Genomic DNA, 19,909 nt, shown 5'->3' with positions numbered 1-19,909 from the left:
TGGGGTAAGTATTTTCAACGGTTCCTCTCGTAATTTAACACCGAGTCACACCACGCGTGATGCGTTCATGAATTAATCTTTGGCTTTTCCTCGAGACGTGAGCTTGGGCCGCCTGTGCTCGAAAAAGAATATTTTAAAAGATGGCTGCCGCGATGGCCAGTAAACTCGAATTTCAAAGCCAAAGTTTCGCATCGTTGGAGTGTTAACGTACATTTATAAGACTGAAATTGAGAGAAACAGTTTTAAATAATACTAAATTTTCAGTCTCGATTCTCAACACTTACGAAGACATACGTGTTTTCACCTTTAATTGAACATTTTTATTTAAAAAGAAAAGGAATTTTTTGTTCTAGTGTTGGAAGGCCTGTGCCTCCCATAAGGCATAGCGGGCTCAAATAACACGTGGAAGAAATGAGTAGGACATATTTTTTGTTGTAGTTTTTATTTAACCTTACGGCGGATTCGCTAAAGCACGTACATATTTGAATCATATAACTGATCTCGATTGTTTTGGAGCTTAGAAATAAATTGTGAATTAGCGACTATATTTCATTCGGATATGAGCCGGGAAAAGAAGGATAAAGGCGACACAGAGATTGATGTACATGGTGGTGAGATTGACGATGTAGAATTGGATCCCTAGAGAGAGAAGTTCGGATCCTGTGCGAACGAGAAGGGTTAATATGACAGACCGTGAAGATGTTGCAGCGGAAGAAATGTATCAGGCAAGGCGCTCACTTGAAGGCTATTTGGCTCGAGTAAGTACAGTCATAAATCAATTTAAAACCAGTATTGCCGAGGCACGAGAATATGAGGAAGTTCGTGAAGCTGTGAGGAACCTTGAGCATCCATGGGCCGTCATAGTGACGTGTATCAGTGTTATATTCTCAAGAACTTGTCTGTTGAAGAATTTGAGCGCGTCGAACAGCGTTAGAGTAAAATTTATAACGATTACTCTCGATGTGAAAAGACAGTTGACGATTATTTACGGCCAAGTTCACCTCATTCTTCAAAGAATAGTTTAAAATCCTCCAATGGGGAACCAAAATTGTCACCGATAACTTCAACTAAGTCAAAGTCGTCCAGATCTTTGAGATCTTCATAACTAAAGGAACTGAAGAGAAAACAGGCATCAGAGATAGCACAGTATGAGGCAGAAATGGAGAAGAAAAAAAATTGATATCGAAATGCAAAAACAAAAAATTGCTAAGGAAATAAGATTTAAAGTTCAGTTAGAAGAAAAGGAGGTTGATTTGCTGGCTTTAGAGGATTATGACAGTGAATCTAATGTAGAGAACTCGGTTGTAAGAAACGAAAATTAACCCAGATTCTCTCTTGAACCTCATTGCCAAACAAGAACAGCCAAGACAGCCAATTAGAATGCCAACTGTCAGCAGGAGACTAAGCCACTGAACCCCAAAGCCCCTGAATTTATTCTACACTCAGGCACAAATTCAACACGGACAGTTTTGTTGAGAGTCACCAGGCTTCAAGCGATGCAGCCGGAATTTAGTGGAAGTGCCGCAGACTTTCCAGTCTTTAGAAAAAGGATTCGAGACGACTTGGAAGATGGCCTATTATCTGATGCGCAGAAAATCGAATTTCTACCGAAGTTTGTGACAGGTGAAGCATATGATGTTGTAGCAAGATCTGCAGGGTGCGAATTAAGAAGATCGCTATGGTCAACCAGTTACAGTTGCGGCTGCCTGCATTGAAAAGCTGACAGTGGGACCGAAAATGGGAAATATAGATTTTAAAGGTCTACGTAACTTTGCTGAACAACTCCAGTGTGCCACCAAAAGATTACAGAGGGACTATGAACGCGAAGCAAGCAAAGCAAGCACAACTGCGAATATGAAGCTCATCACCGGACGTCTGCCCAACTACTTGATCAACAAGTGGGCTGACGTATCGTATTCCATTAGAGAAAAAGGACAGAGACTAGGTCTGGAAGATCTTGCCAAGTTTTTCAAACGACAGGCTGCAACTAAGAATGACCCAGGATTTGCAGGTGTACTCGCCATGCCAACCATGGAGACAAGAGCAAACAAGCAAACAAACACCCAATAGAACTAAAGTTCCTCTGGATCCAAGGTAGACCTCAGCTTTGCAACTGATTTCTCTGCCTCAGGCAGAAGGCCAGGAACAGGTGATGGACGGAGTAAGCCCTAAATCGGAGTACAGAGCTGTTTGTGTTGCTCAGGTTCGCACGAACTGGCCTCATGCCTCGAGTTCCAAAACAAAGATCTGCAAACCCGCTGGGGTGTTGTGAAACACCAAAGGTTGTGTCACGTTTGTATGGGACCAGGACATTGTAGAGACATGTGTGAATCCCAAACGTTCTGTCCATGTAGAAATGATAAACGATACCACAGGTTTCTTCACAACCCCTTAAGAAGAGACATTGGAGACACTGACCGAGGCAACCAAACCCGTGAACGAGAACAACAACCTGCGGAGAATCAGCCAAACCCAAGGAATGGTGAGCATCCGAGCATTACTGAACTTAGGAGTACAGTGCAGTACGCAACCGCAATAGAGCCGACCAAGGAGAAGACCATACTTCTCCATGTGATATCAGTGGAGATCTCATCGTTCGATGGGAAGTCCATCACCACTTACGGATTGCTAGACGATGGCTCACGTGGAGCCGTGATCGGTTCCTATGTTGCTAATGAACTAGGCCTGAAATGTCGGCAGAAAGTGGTGTCTGTCAGCACCCTCTTGCAACAAGAAGATGAAGAGTTTGAAGTTGTAGAATTCGGGTTGCAATCCGCTAATGGAAAAGGAGAAGTCATCACTGTGATAGAAGGCCCTGTATCAGCGAAGTTCAATATCGCAGAGAAGTGCCTTCCAGAAGATATTGACAAGAAGTCTCACCCATACCTAGCGGACATTGAAGTACCTGACGTGAAGCTGAGAAAAGTGGAAGTACTCATTGGAAAGGATGTTAGTGACGCACATGAAGTTTTTGAAGTTCGAAATTCAAATAATCCTGATAGCCAATTGCAAGCTCTGCGTGGCCCACTGGGTTGGGGCATAACTGGAACGATTCACGGCTCACAGAAACATAGGGACATTTCAGTAAAATTTGTCACATGTGAAAAGAATTTAAATGACCAAGTAGAGAAGTTTTGGAAAGTGGAAGGGTTTGGAACAAAGAGCACTTTGAAGGTCTGTCCACAGAGGATGTACGAGTAGTGAACATTCTAAATATGACAACAAGACTTAACGACGAAAATCACTTTGAGACAGGGCTCTTGTGAAGAAGAGACGATGTTCAGCTACCGAATAACTGAAGGGATGCAGAAATAGGATTGCAGAGTTTGAGAGGAAAATTCCATAGAGATCCTAGTCTTGAAGAGAAATACCGTGCCACGATGGAAGATTACATAGCGAAGGGATATGCTCGCAAGCTTTCAGATGAAGAAGCTTCCAAATCTGGTCCCAGATCGTAGTATCTTCCTCACTTTGCAGTCACTAGCAACAGGAAGCCCAACAAAGTTAGGATAGTCTTTGATGCTGCCGCAGAACATCGGGGAACGTCCTTGAATAAGAATCTATTACAGGGGCCTGATTACACGAACAATTTACCTGGAGTCTTGTTGAGATTTCGTGAGGAGAATGTGGCTCTGGTTGAGAACACTGAAAGTATGTTCCACCACCAGGTGAAAGTGCGCCCAGAAGACCAAGATTTACTAAGATTTCTGTGGTGGAGAGAAGGCATAGACGAAACACCGCAAGAGTACGCGATGACAGTACACATATTCGGAGCAGCCGACTCACCTTGCTCAGCTAACTCTGCCTTATTGAGAACTGCTGATGACAATGAAGGAAATTTTGATCCGGTTACGATAGACACTCTTAGACACATCTTCTGTGTTGATGACCTCTTGAAATCAGTACCAACACCGGAAAGTGCAATTGCGCTGACGGAAAATTTGATTAAACTTTGTGCTAAGGGTGAATTTAACTTGACGAAATTTGTCAGCTACAACCGCAAGGTTTGGGCTTCTATACCTCTGGGAAAGAGAGCTGACTCGTCTCTGGATGTTAATCTTGATGAATTACCCGTCGATAGAGCACTTGGGTACGGTGGCACATAGAGTCGGACACGTTTGGTTTCAAGGTCTTAGAGTCTAAAAAAAATAACACCATGAGAGGAGTTGTATCGACAATCTGCTCGGTCTTCGACCCGCTGAACCCCGTTGCGCCTGTAATGTTATCTGCGAAGCAAATCATGCAAGAACTGTGGAGGTTGAAAAGGGCGTGGGATCAAACTCTCGAAGGAGAACTCCCCCAAAGATGGTTGCAGTGGAAAAGTTACCTACCTCTTCTGGCGAAGGTGAACGTCCCTTTAACCATAACCCTCTAACCATGAAGGAGCTACTCTACCGCTTCATCATTCCTGCGAAGCGTCCAAAATTGGATATGGTACCGCCGCATACTTCCGAATTGTCTACTCTGATTGAACTGTAGAATGTGCATTCGTTATTGGAAAGTTGAGAAATGCCCCAATCAAAACTGTCAGTATTCCCCGTCTTGAGCTACAGGGAGCTGTTTTAGCAGCACGTGTTGATCTTGCAGTGAGAAGAGAACTGAACTTTGAGTTTGAACAAATGGTTTTTTGGGCCGATTCCATGATCGTTTTAGACTATAGCCACAACGAGAACAGGCGATTTCAAACTTATGTGGCTGATCGAGTTGGAGAGATTAGGGACCTCACGTCACCACAACAGTGGAGACATTGTCCTGGCAAACTGAACCCCGCTGATGATGTCAGTCGAGGCCTTAAAATGAATGAATTTCTTAAGGACGAGCACTGGCTGAAAGGCCTTCCTGTACAGTAGCGAGGATCACTGACCAGAACCCAAGTTTGAGAACATCGCATTAGAGAAGCTTGAGATAAAGAAGGAAGTGTATGTGACCACAGTTAGCCCTACAGCTTCTTTGAACTGCCTTCTAACCCAATTCTCTAGCTGGATCGCTCTTCTTCGCACATTTGCCTGGTTACTGAAGTTCCTACAGTTGATCTAGTGGTCCTCAAGAAAGAAGAGACAAACACATACAAGATCACACGGCGTATCACCATAAAAAAAGTTGTTCGTTTCATTTAACTATTTAATGGTGTCGAATGGTCGATATTTTTTTCAGGGGTCGATATTTGGTCAAAATTTAGGGATAATGTTGAAAATCACCCCAAAAATGTTTCCCATTGATCAGATTTAATAAAAAAGTTCAGTGGAATTGACGGACTTGACCACAATTGGCAAGAATTGGAACGTAACTACGTGCTCAATCAATCAAAAAACCATCTGATGATTGGGAGCTAGGCTAAAGATGTGTTACATTGACACCTGCCGTACAGTATATCTTTGTAATATATTTTTCTATTATTTTTGCAAGAAAAGAGATTGGTTTTCGCTTTCAAATTTTTCTAAACGAAGAAATATATGTTATTTGCCGGCTGAGAGGTCTGTATGGTAAAAAACTGTGACCTTTGTCCAGCATTTTCAAGACAGAGGTCACAGTAAATAACATATTTATTATTTTTTTTTTACTTAACGAAATTCGTTCTGAAAGAACCCGAATGATTTAGGGCTGTAAATACGGCAAGATCTTCCGTAAACTGAACAATTTTTGAGCGAGTAAATGGTAGTTAAAATAGAGGTGCTGCAAATTAAAGAGAAATGCATCTTCGAAACATTTTCGTTTCCGTAATGATAAAGATGATTTAAAAGGCTTCCAAACAAACTTTGAAACATTATTTTTACATGTATCTGTCACAATCTGACACCTGTCAATTAGAGAGCGCGTAAGAAAGTTTGGCAAGGATTGTCACAACAATGTTTTCTCCAGAAACAGTCAATGATCTTACGGAAAGTATTATTCAATCTCGTCGACGATTAATTTTTGTACGCTGGAAGATTTACCTCTGGTCATTAAGTAAACGGCGAGGAAAGTTGTAAGTAAATTCAAATTTTATATTTTGAAGTTGTGAGACTTTGTTCGTTTGTTTCCTGCAATGGCGTGTGTAAATCTAGTCTTTCTTCCATAAAAGCTAAATTCGAATGATACACTCCAACAAGACACAATGGGATTTAATGCGGCCTTTTCTCATTGAATTCCTTCAGCTTCTGTGATGCAATTTACGGTACAAATGTCCAAATTGAATGGACTTGGAAAGACTCCCCGAGAGCGTATATTTGTAGTAGAACTGGAATGAAAACTTCGCTCGCCCTTTGACTACGAACAAATTGTTTGAGAAAATTCAGATATTAAATGAATAAAAGTTCTCTCGACTAGTTCAACTGTAACCAAAAACCTCACGTTTTAACTTTCTGGGTTCTTTTTGTGAACGATTAAAATCAATTGGAGACGGTCTTTAGGCCGCTTGTCAACCAACGTAATGACATTATTACTTACACAAATTCATTCTGAAACCAATATTTTTCTGTCAACCAAGTGGTTTGAGAGAGAGAAAAGAGAGGATTAATAAGTTATTTATCGACTTGAGGTAGTGACCGACGGCTTTGCTTCAAATACTTCTCAGCCGGAAAAACGAGATATATTGATGAATTAAAGTGCTCTGTGAGAAACTCGTGAATTGACACATCATTTTTTGGATAATGTTTAATGTTATCTGGTTTAGAGAATTTTGTGGTTGATTGTCATATCTAGAGTACGAGCAGTAGTTCAGTGTTCGCAGCAAAGAAACAAAGTAACGCTGGGATAAGAAGGCATTACAATTGAAATGATCAGGGTGGATGATGTCATGTGTTTTAAACGTACATCATTTTTGTTTCTGGTTCAAAAGAAAAGGTTGGAAATAAATGTGGGTGGAAAGTGAAATTTACTGTCTATCATTGTAAATATTAGAAAACCAAGGCAATACTGTCTTAATGAAAACATTAACGATTCCCTCTTTATCAAATGAGACAAACGGGAACGAGTTTTGAGTGATACCAGACCCTGTGAGCAGGGTAACTGGGATACCTGGATGGTACTGGATCCGTGGAATCAAGTGTAGTGATACTACGCGTGTCGGACTAGTATACTGAAATAGTGAGCTCAAGTCTGGCCAAGGGCATACACCTGTCTCAAAACATAGGCATGCTATGCATGCAAGAGTTATTTTTTGTAGGGTGGCTGGATTACTTGAAACATTGTAAGTGGTCTACATTCTTACAAAAGGAAAGAAGATTATTAACGCGGGAAAGAATGAAAATGTCGAATTACCTCACACACAGGTATTTTGTGGCAGATTATGTGTGTTGTGCGAATAAATGTAACCAAAAATAAACTGTATATTTTGGTGCCACGGACACCTGTTAGTACTAAATGTAGACAGCAGACTGCAGACCGGATACAAAATATAGACTGCAGAGTGGGTACAAAATGCAGACTGAGAATCTGAAGAGTTTTTACGTCTGGTATATAATAACATGTCATCTTACAGCTTACCGAGCGTCACGCAATCGCTTTTCCGCGATCAGCCTTCACGATTATTCGCACTATTGTGGAAAATTCCTGGCCCATTTCTTGATGAAAATCGATCGTTATATAATTTCAAGCCTTCAATATAGTTGGTTGGTGTGATGTCTGTACAGATTTTACCAATGTAATAAAAGTAGATGACGTGAATAATAGTGATGGTAAAGCAGGCTTAAAACGGCAACAATCGCCAGAAACTACAACGGATACACAGGGTATGAGTAAGTTTTATTGATTTTACGAGAAAAATCTTCATATTTCGAAATATTTATCGTTGTAAATCGACCATATTTCGTTCCCTATACTATTCCTTATAACGTGTTCAAATTTTCAACGGTTCCTAGCATAACTTACTCTGAGTCACACAACGCGTGACGTGTTCGTGAATTAATCGTTGGCTCTTTCTCGAGACGTGACTTTGGGTCGCCTGTGACAAGACAATTGCGTAAACAATACTTAACATAATAACATTATACACAAAAAACACGGGATTTTGGATCATGTATTTATTAAAAAAGAATATCCATACAACTACAATGAAAAAAAACATAAGATTCACCTCTCTGATCGTGAAATTAATACCATTCGCACTGTTATCGTAGCTACGTTCCCTAGCGTCAAGTGAACCCAACATGGCGTCTTTCTTCACAAGCAGTTTGCATCCATTTGAATTTTGTTCTTCAGTCTCACGTTAGTAGTGTTGTTCAATAAATTGCATAGAGTATATGCAGTTTGGTTTCAGATTTCAGATTTTGCTTTTTACAACGAGTTAACGTTTTCAACTAAGACATTGGCATACTTAGCATACAAGACATACAAGGCATTCAATGCTTTCATGGCTTTCAAGCGTTCACGATTCAGTCCGTTCCAAAATTACCGCTCAATAACATCTTTTTGTGTGGATTGGCTGCGAACAATACGACTTGTGTATGCGTCTTTCAGTATTTTGAGCGTTTGCGCCATAATGCTCTAGATGATCGTAATCCAAACACATTGAAATACAAAACGACTGACAAAAGAGTTTTATGGGCAAAAATCTCGTATTCGTCATGTGACCCGGCCCTGTCCGTGTATGACAACGTCAATCATCATCAAGATAACACGCGTGATCAGCATGTGAACACCTCATTGGATCACAGTTAGTTGTCATGGTGTTGAGGGATAACACGCGTGATCAGTATGTGAACACCTCATTGGATCACAGTTAGTTGTCATGGTGTTGAGGGCCCAATGACCTCTGGGTACTATTGCGCAATTTTTCCATTTTGTGGCGGAGGAAAAAAAAAAACTAGACACTGTGAGCAGGGTAACTGGGATACCTGGATGGTACCGGATCCTTGGAATCAAGCGTAGTGATACTACGGGTGTCGGATTAGTATACTGAAATAGTGCACTCAAGTCTGGCCAAGGGCATACACCTATTTCAAAACATAGGCATGCTATGCGTGCAAGAGTTCCTTTTTTGTAGGGTGGGTGGATTACTTGAAACATTGTGAGTGATGTCTACATTCTTACAAAAGGAGAGAAGAATATTTATGTGGGAAAGAACGAAAATGTCGAATTACCTCACACACAGGTAATCTGTGGTAGATTATGTGTGTTTTGCAATATTGCGCAATTTTTCCATTTTGTGGCGGAGGAAAAAAAAAAAAAAAAAAAAGACGACAAAAAAACAAAGGCATTTTATGACTGGGCTACCACAGGTATCTCAGTAATAAATGTAACCAAAAATAAACTGTATTGGTGCCACGGATACCTGTTAGTACAAAATGTAGACAGCAGACTGCAGACCGGATACAAAATATAGACTGCAGAGTGGGTACAAAATGCAGACTGAGAATCTGAAGAGTTCTTACGTCTGGTATATGATAACATGTCATCTTACAGCTTACCGAGCGTTATGCAATCGCTTTTCCGCGATCAGCCTTCACGATTATTTGCACTATTGTGGAATATTCCTGGCCCATTTCTTGATGAAAATCGATCGTAATAGAATTTCAAGCCTTCAACATAGTTGGTTGGTGTGATGTCTGTACAGATTTTACCAACGTAATAAAAGTAGATGACGTGAATTACAGTGATGGCAAAGCAAGCTTAAAACGGCAGAAATCGCCAGAAAATACAACGGATACACAGGGTATGAGTAAGTTTTATTGATTTTACGAGAAAAATGTTCATATTTCGAAATATTTATCGTTGTAAATCGACCGTACTTCGTTCCCTATACTATTCCTTATAACGTATTCAAATTTCCAACAGTTCCTCTCGTAACTTAACACCAAGTCACACAACGCGTGACGCGTTCATGAATTAATCGTTGGCTTTTTATCGAGACGTGAGCTTGGGCCGCCTGTGACAAGACAATTGCGTAAACAATATTTGACATAATAACATTATATATAAAAAAAACACAGGGTTTTGGATCACTTATTTATTAAAAAAGAATATCTATACAACTACAATGAAAACAAACATAAGATTCACCTTTCTGATCGTGAAATTAATACCATTCGTACTGTTATCGTAGCTACGTTTCTTGCCATCAAGTGAATCCAACATGTCGTCTTTCTTCACAAGCAGTTTGCATCCGTTATAGTTATGTTCTTCAGTCTCACGGTAGTAGTGTTGTTCAATAGATTGCATAGAGTATATGCAGTTTGGTTTCAGATTTCAGATTTTGCTTTTTACATCAAGTGAACGTTTTTCAACTACGATATTGGCATACTTAACATACAAGGCATTCAAGGCTTTAATGGCTTTCAAGCGTTCGCGACTCAATCCGTTCCAAAATTACCGCTCAATAACATCTTTCAGTGTGGATTAGCTGGGATTAATGCAACTTGTATATGCGTCTGTAAGTATTTTGCTCGTTTGCGCCATAATGCTCCAGGAGATCGCAATCCAAATACGTTGAAATACAAAACAATTGACCAAAGAGTTTTATAAGCAAAAATCACGTGATTCGTCATGTGACCCGGCCCTGTCCGTGTATGTCAACGTCAATCATCATCAAGATAACACGCATGATCAGCATGTGAACACCTCATTGGATCGCAGTTAGTTGTCATGGTGTTGAGGGCCCAATGACCTCTGGGTACTATTGCGCAATTTTTCCATTTTGTTGCGGAGGAAAAAAAAAAAAAAAAAAAAGACGACAAAAAAACAAAGGCATTTTATGACTGGGCTACCACAGGTATCCCAGTAAAAACAAAGGCATTTTATGACTGGGCTACCACAGGTATCCCAGTAATAACTAAGCCAAGACTGTCACCGTCATTTTGGATCTCCGCCTGGGTAGATTTTAGTCACGTGCTAGGCAACGTATAATCAAGAACAAGATAGAATTTAATTTCAGGCCTATTTATCAATTTTGTGTTGTATAACTTTCGCATTTTAGTACGTAATATTTATTTTGAATCTTCAAATTGTCTTGAAACTTAAAAGAAAATTGTTTTCAAAAATTCACTGAAAATCGGTAACTGAAATTGTTTGTTTAGGTGTTTTTTGATTTTCGTGATAACTTGTAATTTCGTCAGTCGCCGGCATCTTTTTTTGCTTCACACAGGAAAAACACACGATACGAAACGTAATGATCGATTTTGTCCTCAATCTCACGCCATAACATTCGTCTTTTGATCACTGTTTCACCCCCGCTCTTCATTTGCTCGAGAGACCTGAGAGTTACACTGATGCATTATCCATATTCTGGAACACGATTGGTACTCTCATTGCTAGTTATATATTTTTAAACGATCACAACATATGTCATGCTTCAGTGGGCTGATAAGTTCTTTGCCTTTAGATGTTGAATTCTGACGTATCATTTTTATCGCATTTTGATACCTTTTCCAAGCGAAAACACACCCGAGCTGAAAGTAGGTAAGCGCGTATGTTTAATTTCGGACATCAAGGTAAACTTTTAAAAACTGGAGATCTACTTTAAGTCAGAAACGAATGTCGCTGTGGATTATTTGTCAACAAAAATCGAAGCTATTCCCGACCAGCCAGCCCCTATCTAGCAAGGTTCCTGCTCACACACCTTCCTTGAATATTGTCTACTGATTCAGTTAAACGGTTTTAAAACGGAAAATCCAATAGTATGGGGAGAGTCGATAATTTCCAAACATGTGCATTTTTCCTAAAAGGTTTCTTCCTCTTTCAAACTATAGATCGGCCCTTTTTCTTCATTCCTTGGAGAAAGTCAAATGGAATAAACATTTTTTTCAGTTCACGGTTCCGGAAAAAAAATGAAAAAAAAAAAACGCAAAAGTCAAATTTGTTGGAAATGGCAATCAAAGCGAAGAAAAAATCGACGCAGAGCCACAGTCTTTGAAAGCTAGACTTTCCTGTGATGGACCAGATAAAATCTCCTCAAAGTATGTCGCAAAAGCAAGTAGAGTACGACATACCATTATTTCACTTCTTAACCATATTAACTATTGTAACGTTCCGTTTTATCATCGCGAAACAATCGTACGAGTCTAAAAAAATAAAAAAAAAGACCGTTTTAATTGTTCTGTAATCCCGAAAAATCATATTAGATTGGAAATATATTGACGGAAGGGAAGTTGTTTTAAAATAAGATGTCTTCCTACTTCTCAACGCTTATCGTATCGCATCAATCAACACTTCAAGTTCAGGACCAATTGGAATATTTTTCACCGGCATTCATCAACCTCTACCTCCTGATATAGATGTTAACATAAGCTAACGAGAATTATTATCCTGTTTAATTTTTTTAGTTCACAACAGCGCCATGAATTGTTTCTTGTTTTTCAGGTTTCTCTAATCAATAGAATAGAAATTGTCTGAAACATCATTATCGATAATCATTCATTCATTGAAGAATTACATTTTCTAACAGTGCCAGTTAGAATTGGTGACGTGCTTGTAACCAGTAGGAATTAATATAACTGACCTTAATGTATTCAACAAAAGTAATTGTGAAAATTCAAATTCATAGAAAAGGATTAGAAATGGATCTCGGCTGGAAGATTCATATCGGAGAATTTGTAAAATTAGAACAGCACAAAGTTTACCGGTTGACTCAAGTTACAATGACTCTTTCTTTTGACATTAGAAGATCTCCTGTTAAAATTCCACTTCATTTCAGGTAAATTGTCGCAAAGAAAAGGGACAATCATAAGCGTGTGATACTGAAAACGTCTAAAAGTGGCAAAAGATCGAGATCGAGATCGAAGATTTCAATTAAGATATTTGTGTGTCTTACTTAAGAAAAGTACGTACGTGATGCACATACAAATTTGTTAATGATTTCGTTCCCCTGTTTAAATAAAATGTTTCCTTCGTACTTTAATATTTTGCTTGGATCGCTATCGTTTACTTGAACTCAGATCTGATGCAAATGGAAGAAAAAAAATCAACCATAATGAACAAAAGGGAACATAGAAACCTCAATGAAGAGGGAATTTGCTTCTGAGCACTATAAAAGAGATATTCTGATATCTAAATTACCAAGTCACTTTATAGAGCACTTTATAAGAGATTTATGGAAGAGATATTCCGATATCTAAATCACTAAATATGCCTTAAGTTTATCTTGTCAAAGTTGTTTTGCATATTCCCCTAAAACCCAGCACTTAAAGGGTTAAGAAACTTATTATTTATGAAAAACTCGCATGCAACCGATAATCGAATAAAGAGTAACTGGTCAAATGCAACGAGGAGATTCTCTCCTAACTTTTTTTTTTCTCAATCCTAAACAATCTTTGGACCTACTCCTTGTTTGCTTCCTTGTTTGTCATTGCTTTAAATGTTGTGAGCTCCTTATATCTATAATTTGTGGCTTGTTTTCATTTCGATAGTTCTATTTGGAGTGAGAAAGAAACCCAAATAATGCGAAATTCAAGCAGGCTGAACATGTTGAATTTTAGTGTTAAAATTATCACTTAAAAGTTGTTCGTCTATTTCACCCACAGAACATGGAATTCACAACAGAATTGGGTTTTACCATAGCGTTTGCTATAGTTATGATCTTGGCATTGGTTGGAAACTTGTTGCTGATATACATTGTCTGGAATACACCTGAAACGAGAGGTCTGACAAGTTTCTTGTTCGTAAATATGGCGGTAGCCGATCTACTGGTTGCAGTAATTCAGATGCCCCTCTCCATGGCTCATTTTTACTCCACTGGAATGACTGGTGTGGCGGGTGACCTGTTCTGTAAGTTTTTTAACTATCTTTTGCAAGTGTCGATGACAGCCTCCATTCTCAGTTTGGTTGTGATGGCATTTGATCGATACTTCGCTGTCATACACCCTTTGAGGCGAAACATCTGGTTCCGAAGATCCAAAATTATTCTACCAGTCATTTGGGTCCCATCCTGCACTTTAATGGCAGTAAATTTAGCCTCTTACGAGGCTAATTATGGAAGGTGCTTTTATATAGAGAAGCATATCCCAAGCGTTATCCTACTAACGTACCTACTGGTCATCAACTATGTCTTGCCTCTCGCCATCATTTCCTACCTGTACATTAAAATTACGAGAAAAATATGGTTCCACGAAATTCCTGGTCAACACGAAATTTCTCGAAACATGGCAGATGATCAGATTCCCAAGAAAAAAGTCCTCCGAACGCTCATCATCGTTGTGTTGGTTTTTGCAGTCTGTTGGTTGCCCATGCAAGTGCTCCAAATGGACTACGTGGTGACGGCAAGAATAAAATGGCATCCTGCAGCCATTTACTTTGCCTCTTGGCTCAGTCAGGCTAACAGTGCCATTAATCCATGGCTCTATATCCTGCTCAATGGTAAAATGAATGGAGCTTTTCGCAGAATGATCGGAAGCCAGAGTGTGAGAAGCAGTACATTCAGCAATACCAGCCAATCAACCATGGCCGTAAGCTTTCTCAGAAATGACTGCTTGGAAGATACTGCAGTTTAAGGGTCATAGCTGTACTGAATACAACAATAAATTATTAGGTTTAGCCTTACGATATATGTAGGTTTACATGATTGTGTTTCCTCCGAGTATATAGATCCCACAAAGAAGATAGTGCGTAGAGACCAATGAGGTCATTAGATCAGTCTCATGTGGAAGGCAATTGAAGATCCACACATATTAATTATCGAGGATCCTGACGTTCAACCATAAGATGGCTGAATCACATGAATTTAACGTGTCAGTCCCCCAAATACATAGCTCCCACCGAGAAAAAATGCTTATAGACCGTTTGATGAAGATACGATTATGAGCAGGGTATTTTGCAAACAACTTACTATCATTATCAGAAGCTTTTCGATTTTTTAAATCCTTTTATCTATAGTTGAACAGACGCACGGACACATGGTATATATTTGTTAACTGGATGTCGTTAATGTGATGTACCTTCCTCAGTTTTTCCTATCAAAACCCAAAGCGAACCGCAGTAGTTCCGGTCTCTGCTGGTTTACTCGGAAAAAAAAAACAGTTTCTCTGTGGAATCATAACACAGATCTCAGTCCCACTTGCTAATGAACATGACGAAGGCGTGACAACTTCCATATCCCCATAAAAGTTCCTCCAAAAGTTATACAAGGCCAATGAATATTCATCTTGCTCATCGTTCCCTTAAAAGACTTAATAGTTTGAGAGGAACTCCCTTCAGAGAGGAAAATACATATATTGGCGTGTGCAGAATTATACACACGTTTTGATTGGTTCTTACAAATGATCAGTTGGAGGACAGACGCATACATGACGTCACCAGGAAAAAGTTATATTCCTTTATTATATAAAAGTGTCATCAGTGATACACTCGGTTACGCCCCGCAATTGTTTTGCTCTTACCACATTTTAACGTCATCTGTGATCTTTTACTGAACAGATGTACAGCAAGTTATATTTTATTGATTTATTCATGAGAAAGAAAATCTGGACTACCGTGAGAGTCTTGCTCTTAGCCAAGAAGAAGAATGTCCGTTTCCTTCAACGATGTGTCCGGCTACATAATTATTCTTTCGTTTTATGCTCTAAATTGTATCTTTTTCTCAGCCAATGAGACAGCTTTACTGTCACACAACAACCAGCGCTTGTTTAAAGAAATCAGTCAAATTGCAGAAAAATGAGAGATATCTTTTGCAACTTTTCAAAAACCAGCTCAATGTACTGAATCCATAAAATATTTGACCAAACTAAAATAAATGAGCGACTGAATTTGCCATTTTACAGTTCATGTAATAAAGTGGAAGATTTTGCTGATTTCACGTGACTGTTTTGCAGAGGTCAGCAAAGAGATGTACAAAATTTTCATACTCACTTGCCGAGCTATTGTTCCCAGTCTACCAATGAGATCTTTTGTCCTGCCACGTCCTTTATGCCGTCGTCGTAATGGTTTGCATAGGGCTCCTACCATGCTATTTTAGGTAAAGGCTTGACTGATGGACTTCAATCAGTGTACAGTTGGTCAAACTTTCAAGAATAGAGATCAGTCTTTTTCATTTAGCACCATACTCCACGACCTAAATTTTGCCTGCTTCCCACGGAGACTTTATTCAGGTTTATGGCTTTTTTATTGAGTTTAGGCGCTGTCCGATAGTTAAATTTCCTCTTCCTGCGAAGACAACTTCGACCCTCTAGCCTGTTCAGTGAGGCAAAGACACCAGTCAAGAAAAGCTGTATTTTACCGCCCATGCTTGTTCACGTGACACATACGTGATGTCAAAGATCACCGACTGTTAGTGGCACATTGAGGTACGTTTCTTCTTTTTAACTACAAGTAGTATTAGAAGAAAAACAAAGAGACAGACAAGAAAAGACAGACAGACTGGCAGGCTAAAACAGACTGACCTACTGGTTGACTGACTGAATGAATAACTGACTGACAGACTAACTGAAAGCTTGCTGACTAACTGACAGACTAATTGAGTTGTTACTTGCTCAGTTCCATGTAAAAACTGACAAAAACCTTATTCATTACGAAATCATTATAATTGATAATGGTAATAGGAACAAGTGGAGTCCAATTCGGTCAGTAATCATACGAGTGATTAACAAAATCGTACGACCGCGAAGCAGAAGTTCGATTTGTTAATCACGAGTATGACCACAGACAGAATTGTAGGACACGAAGTCCTGTTACCAATTAATCAAAACTAATGAGAAAGAAACTAGAATCGGTTACAAGTTTTCAGAAAAAAAAACAACAACAACAACAACAGCTACCTCGGCGAAATGCGAGACAACAGCGCGTGCACGTGACGGTTCTGTCCACTTACACAGGCATGACGTATGAACTGTCCCTTTAACTGTCCTACTAAACCGTCCAATTACAAGCATGATGCGTACACTGTCCTATTGCTGCTCAAATCGGGCTGGTAATAACCAGTCGCGCTCGAAAATTTTGTTATAGTTTTGATTAATACAAAGTGCGGTGCTCGTGCTTATGCTGATTGCATGGTTGTGTGTGCCGTGCGAGTGCGAAGATGATAATTGCATAGTGCAACAGAATGATTGACTGACTAACCAACTTACTGACCGTACCGTCACTCTGACTAAACGACTGACAGCCTGATATCGTCCCTATTCGATTTCGAAAGTGTTGATCCAAGCAATATGCTGGAAACTTATCAGATGTGAACCTTGTAATGATATCGTTCACCATTGAGTTCGAATTCTCTGTCGCTCAGTACAGCGGCAGAGCACGGAAATTCGACGACTGAAATCTTTCTTTGGTCAGACGTTCTTCACTACAAATGACATCTTTCTTTTTGAATATTTTCTAATTCTTAACTTGTTGCATCAGTGGATACAATAGACTGATCTCACCGGAGTACTTTTTTTCTCTCTCCATTTTCATTCGTAACGGAGTTCTTTTTAAGAATGGAGCAGCTTCACCGCCTAGTCTCGAACTGGCGATCTTCGTCTGGTAAAACATAACAAGTGCAAGGTAATCACAATAACCACATGTACATTCTCTTAAACTCTACAGTTTGTCTTGAAATAAAACTGTAGGAGGGGACAAGATTCGCTTGCCCGTTGGTATAAGTCCTAAATCAATGTAAATAAATAATTATTATAATGTATCTTTTAAAATTTGTTGGCAACATTTACCTCAATCTGTGGTGCCAAAATTGTAACGTATGAAGGCTTTGAATTAGAGAATACTGACCTTGTTACTGATCTAGTGCAAACGATACCCAACTGAAAAATCTAATGCATTTTTCACTGCTTCTTGAAGTAAAACCCGAGCTGAAAGGCTTGAAAGGATTCTCTATCATCTGAGAGGAAAGACAGATCAATATAGCAGAGCAACATGCGGCTAATTAAAGATAACCTTCCACAAAACTATTCAATTATTCTCAATAGGAAACTGGATCTTATTTTTTGGGATAATCACTCAGGAAGTGTTTTAATTTAGAATAAGTAAATTCTACACCGGCTCTAGAAAAGAATTCAATAAACAAATTGTGAATTTTTATCTTCGTTCTTACTGAATGTTAGTACTAGTTCTGAGTCACATGCTAAGGAAATTTCGCAATTCCCTGTTTTGGCATAAATTAATTGCTTGTCTACCTGCTTCACTCTTGTATTACACTCAGGTACCTCGTTAAATTTATATGGTCGCAGTTGAAGGTTGTAACACTCATTTGATTCAGTGCTCCAAATGAGGAAGATTTCAAGTTGCAGATCGTTCTGTTTTTAAACTTTTCCCAGTGATTGACATCTTATTCAAATCAGTGCGATCCTTTCAAAATTTAACCTTCGTTAAATTTTTGTACCCAAGAGAATCTTTTCGTCGATACAGAAATATGCTCCCACATTCATTTTACAATCTATTACATCCATTTTGACATCACCGGTGATCCTTGTAATCTGATTGGCTCTCACCGGTGCGACTGGTTCACGAATCGCACCACTTTTTGCTCTAAATCGCATTTTCCAAACTAATGAAAAAGCTTTACTATAACACAATCAATCAAACTTTAAGGCTTGCTTAAAGTAACTTACCACAGTGCTGGAAATGAAAGACAACTTTAACAAATTTTTATCAACCATCTCAGTATTGAATCCATAAAATGTTTGAAGAGACTAGAAAATCCTGTAAATGAGCGACTGAAATTTGCAATTTCAAAATGGATGTAATAAAGTGGTAACTGAACTTCAAATATTTTATGCATCGTGTCGTGCGATTTCGGTCTGTAATGATATACAAGCAAAAATTTCAGCATGTTCATTGGCCGAGAACACGTCAATTATTCCCAAACAATGCCGAAAGTTGAAAATCGAGTGTTAAAGTTGAAACTGACTTTAGAAAGTTGAGTTGATTGACAGGTAAGTCGCTAATGCACAACAAAACAAAATGACGGCAAAGTGAAGAAAAAAGTTACAATTTCATAGTTTGGGAGAGAATGCTAAAATCGAAAAACCCAAAGGAACGAAAAAAATTGTAAAAAGTCGGTAAGACTTGGTCTTCCAAAAGAAAGCTACGAAAGTATGTACCGGAGGCCTGAGTAAAATTCTCGAGGAGTTTTATGCAACAGTTCGTACGAACATAGTTAGTAGAGGAGACTAACTATGGTACGAAAGACGGGGGGAAGGTTACCAACGCGACAGCTATCATGTAATGGTTACTGCTGTCGACTGATACCAAAAAGAGAAAGAATACAAAACCTCGATTATTTGTGATCGAGAGCTTAAAAGCTTGAAGCGAGTTCTTGAGGGAAAAGCTCGAATACGCCAACAAAAGGCAAAGGCAAGCAGCCGAAGTACTGAGCAATGACAATAAATTAAGATAAAACAGAAAACATTCATATTTTTGGTTATATCATTTTAAGTAGCAATCTAATGATTTGTCTCGTGCACTTTGGGATAAATTAGCTTTCAAAAATGTTTCAAAGACTACAAATTGCACTCGCCCGCAGTTTGGTTTGTCCTTGAAAGTTTGCTCGTGCTGATTTATTCTAAGTTGCAATCGAAATCATGTGATTACTAAGACAAATTACACTCCACTCAATTCACTCACCAAGATAAATCATCACGTTTACTAGTTTCAAACGTGTACCACGTTAGACTTCTTTGATTTTCCGCTTAAGCCACTCACTGATTGTTGTATCTCGGAAAATCCGTGACAGGCAGGCTTGATTGGAAGACTTCATGACATACGTAAGTTGTATGTTATGCATTAACATAGTTTGTAGCTTGAAATGAATCACGCTGTAATATTATTGAGATGGGTTGGAAGAGTTATTTTAGATTACATCGGCATGCACTAATGCATTTGAGGTATGGGTTGAAAGAAGTCATAGCTCTTAGGAGTTGGATTGTTATAAACTCATAACGTTTGTAGCATAGATTGGAATGTATTTTATAGTGTAAACTAAGGTGTTATAAAAGGATTTTCAGCCCCGAGGAAAGCCGGAAACAACACCCGTGGAAAAATGAGATATTTTTCACGTGTATTAGATATCCCCAAT

At 39.0% G+C, this 19,909-nt stretch overlaps 3 protein-coding genes across 3 annotated transcripts; all 3 read left to right on the top strand.

The window, feature by feature from the left end:
- Positions 1 to 1,737: 1,737 nt before the first annotated feature.
- LOC136284210 (uncharacterized) lies at positions 1,738 to 4,106 on the top strand. Its single transcript, XM_066174058.1, has 3 exons — positions 1,738 to 2,011; positions 2,204 to 3,174; positions 3,570 to 4,106. Exons 1-3 carry the CDS (start codon positions 1,738 to 1,740, stop codon positions 4,104 to 4,106), a joined length of 1,782 nt encoding a protein of 593 aa, XP_066030155.1.
- A 199-nt stretch (positions 4,107 to 4,305) lies between these two features.
- Positions 4,306 to 4,850, top strand: LOC131789924 (uncharacterized). The gene is made up of 2 exons (XM_066174057.1): positions 4,306 to 4,345; positions 4,480 to 4,850. The coding sequence occupies exons 1-2, from the start codon at positions 4,306 to 4,308 to the stop codon at positions 4,848 to 4,850; spliced, it is 411 nt and encodes a 136-aa protein (XP_066030154.1).
- A 994-nt stretch (positions 4,851 to 5,844) lies between these two features.
- LOC131789940 (allatostatin-A receptor-like) lies at positions 5,845 to 14,399 on the top strand. The gene is made up of 2 exons (XM_066174056.1): positions 5,845 to 5,965; positions 13,434 to 14,399. Exon 2 carries the CDS (start codon positions 13,437 to 13,439, stop codon positions 14,397 to 14,399), a length of 963 nt encoding a protein of 320 aa, XP_066030153.1. The 5' UTR covers positions 5,845 to 5,965; positions 13,434 to 13,436.
- The last annotated feature ends 5,510 nt before the right edge of the window (positions 14,400 to 19,909 follow it).

The sequence above is a fragment of the Pocillopora verrucosa genome, chromosome 11 (genome assembly GCF_036669915.1).
Source record: "Pocillopora verrucosa isolate sample1 chromosome 11, ASM3666991v2, whole genome shotgun sequence".
Taxonomy (NCBI): domain Eukaryota; kingdom Metazoa; phylum Cnidaria; class Anthozoa; order Scleractinia; family Pocilloporidae; genus Pocillopora; species Pocillopora verrucosa.
Note: the sequence above shows the minus strand (reverse complement) of the source record. Positions and strands in the feature narration are given on the sequence as shown.

What these genes read in the sequence shown, in the direction of transcription:
- LOC136284210 (XM_066174058.1), top strand. Translation starts at nt 1,738, where the DNA reads ATGGGAAATATAGATTTTAAAGGTCTACGTAACTTTGCTGAACAACTC. An exon ending in GAATGACCCAGGATTTGCAG is followed by an intron (nt 2,012 to 2,203) that starts GTGTACTCGCCA and finishes TGTGTTGCTCAG; the next exon opens with GTTCGCACGAACTGGCCTCA. An exon ending in GAACAAAGAGCACTTTGAAG is followed by an intron (nt 3,175 to 3,569) that starts GTCTGTCCACAG and finishes AATCTATTACAG; the next exon opens with GGGCCTGATTACACGAACAA.
- LOC131789924 (XM_066174057.1), top strand. Translation starts at nt 4,306, where the DNA reads ATGGTTGCAGTGGAAAAGTTACCTACCTCTTCTGGCGAAG. An exon ending in ACCTACCTCTTCTGGCGAAG is followed by an intron (nt 4,346 to 4,479) that starts GTGAACGTCCCT and finishes ATTGAACTGTAG; the next exon opens with AATGTGCATTCGTTATTGGA.
- LOC131789940 (XM_066174056.1), top strand. Translation starts at nt 13,437, where the DNA reads ATGGAATTCACAACAGAATTGGGTTTTACCATAGCGTTTGCTATAGTT.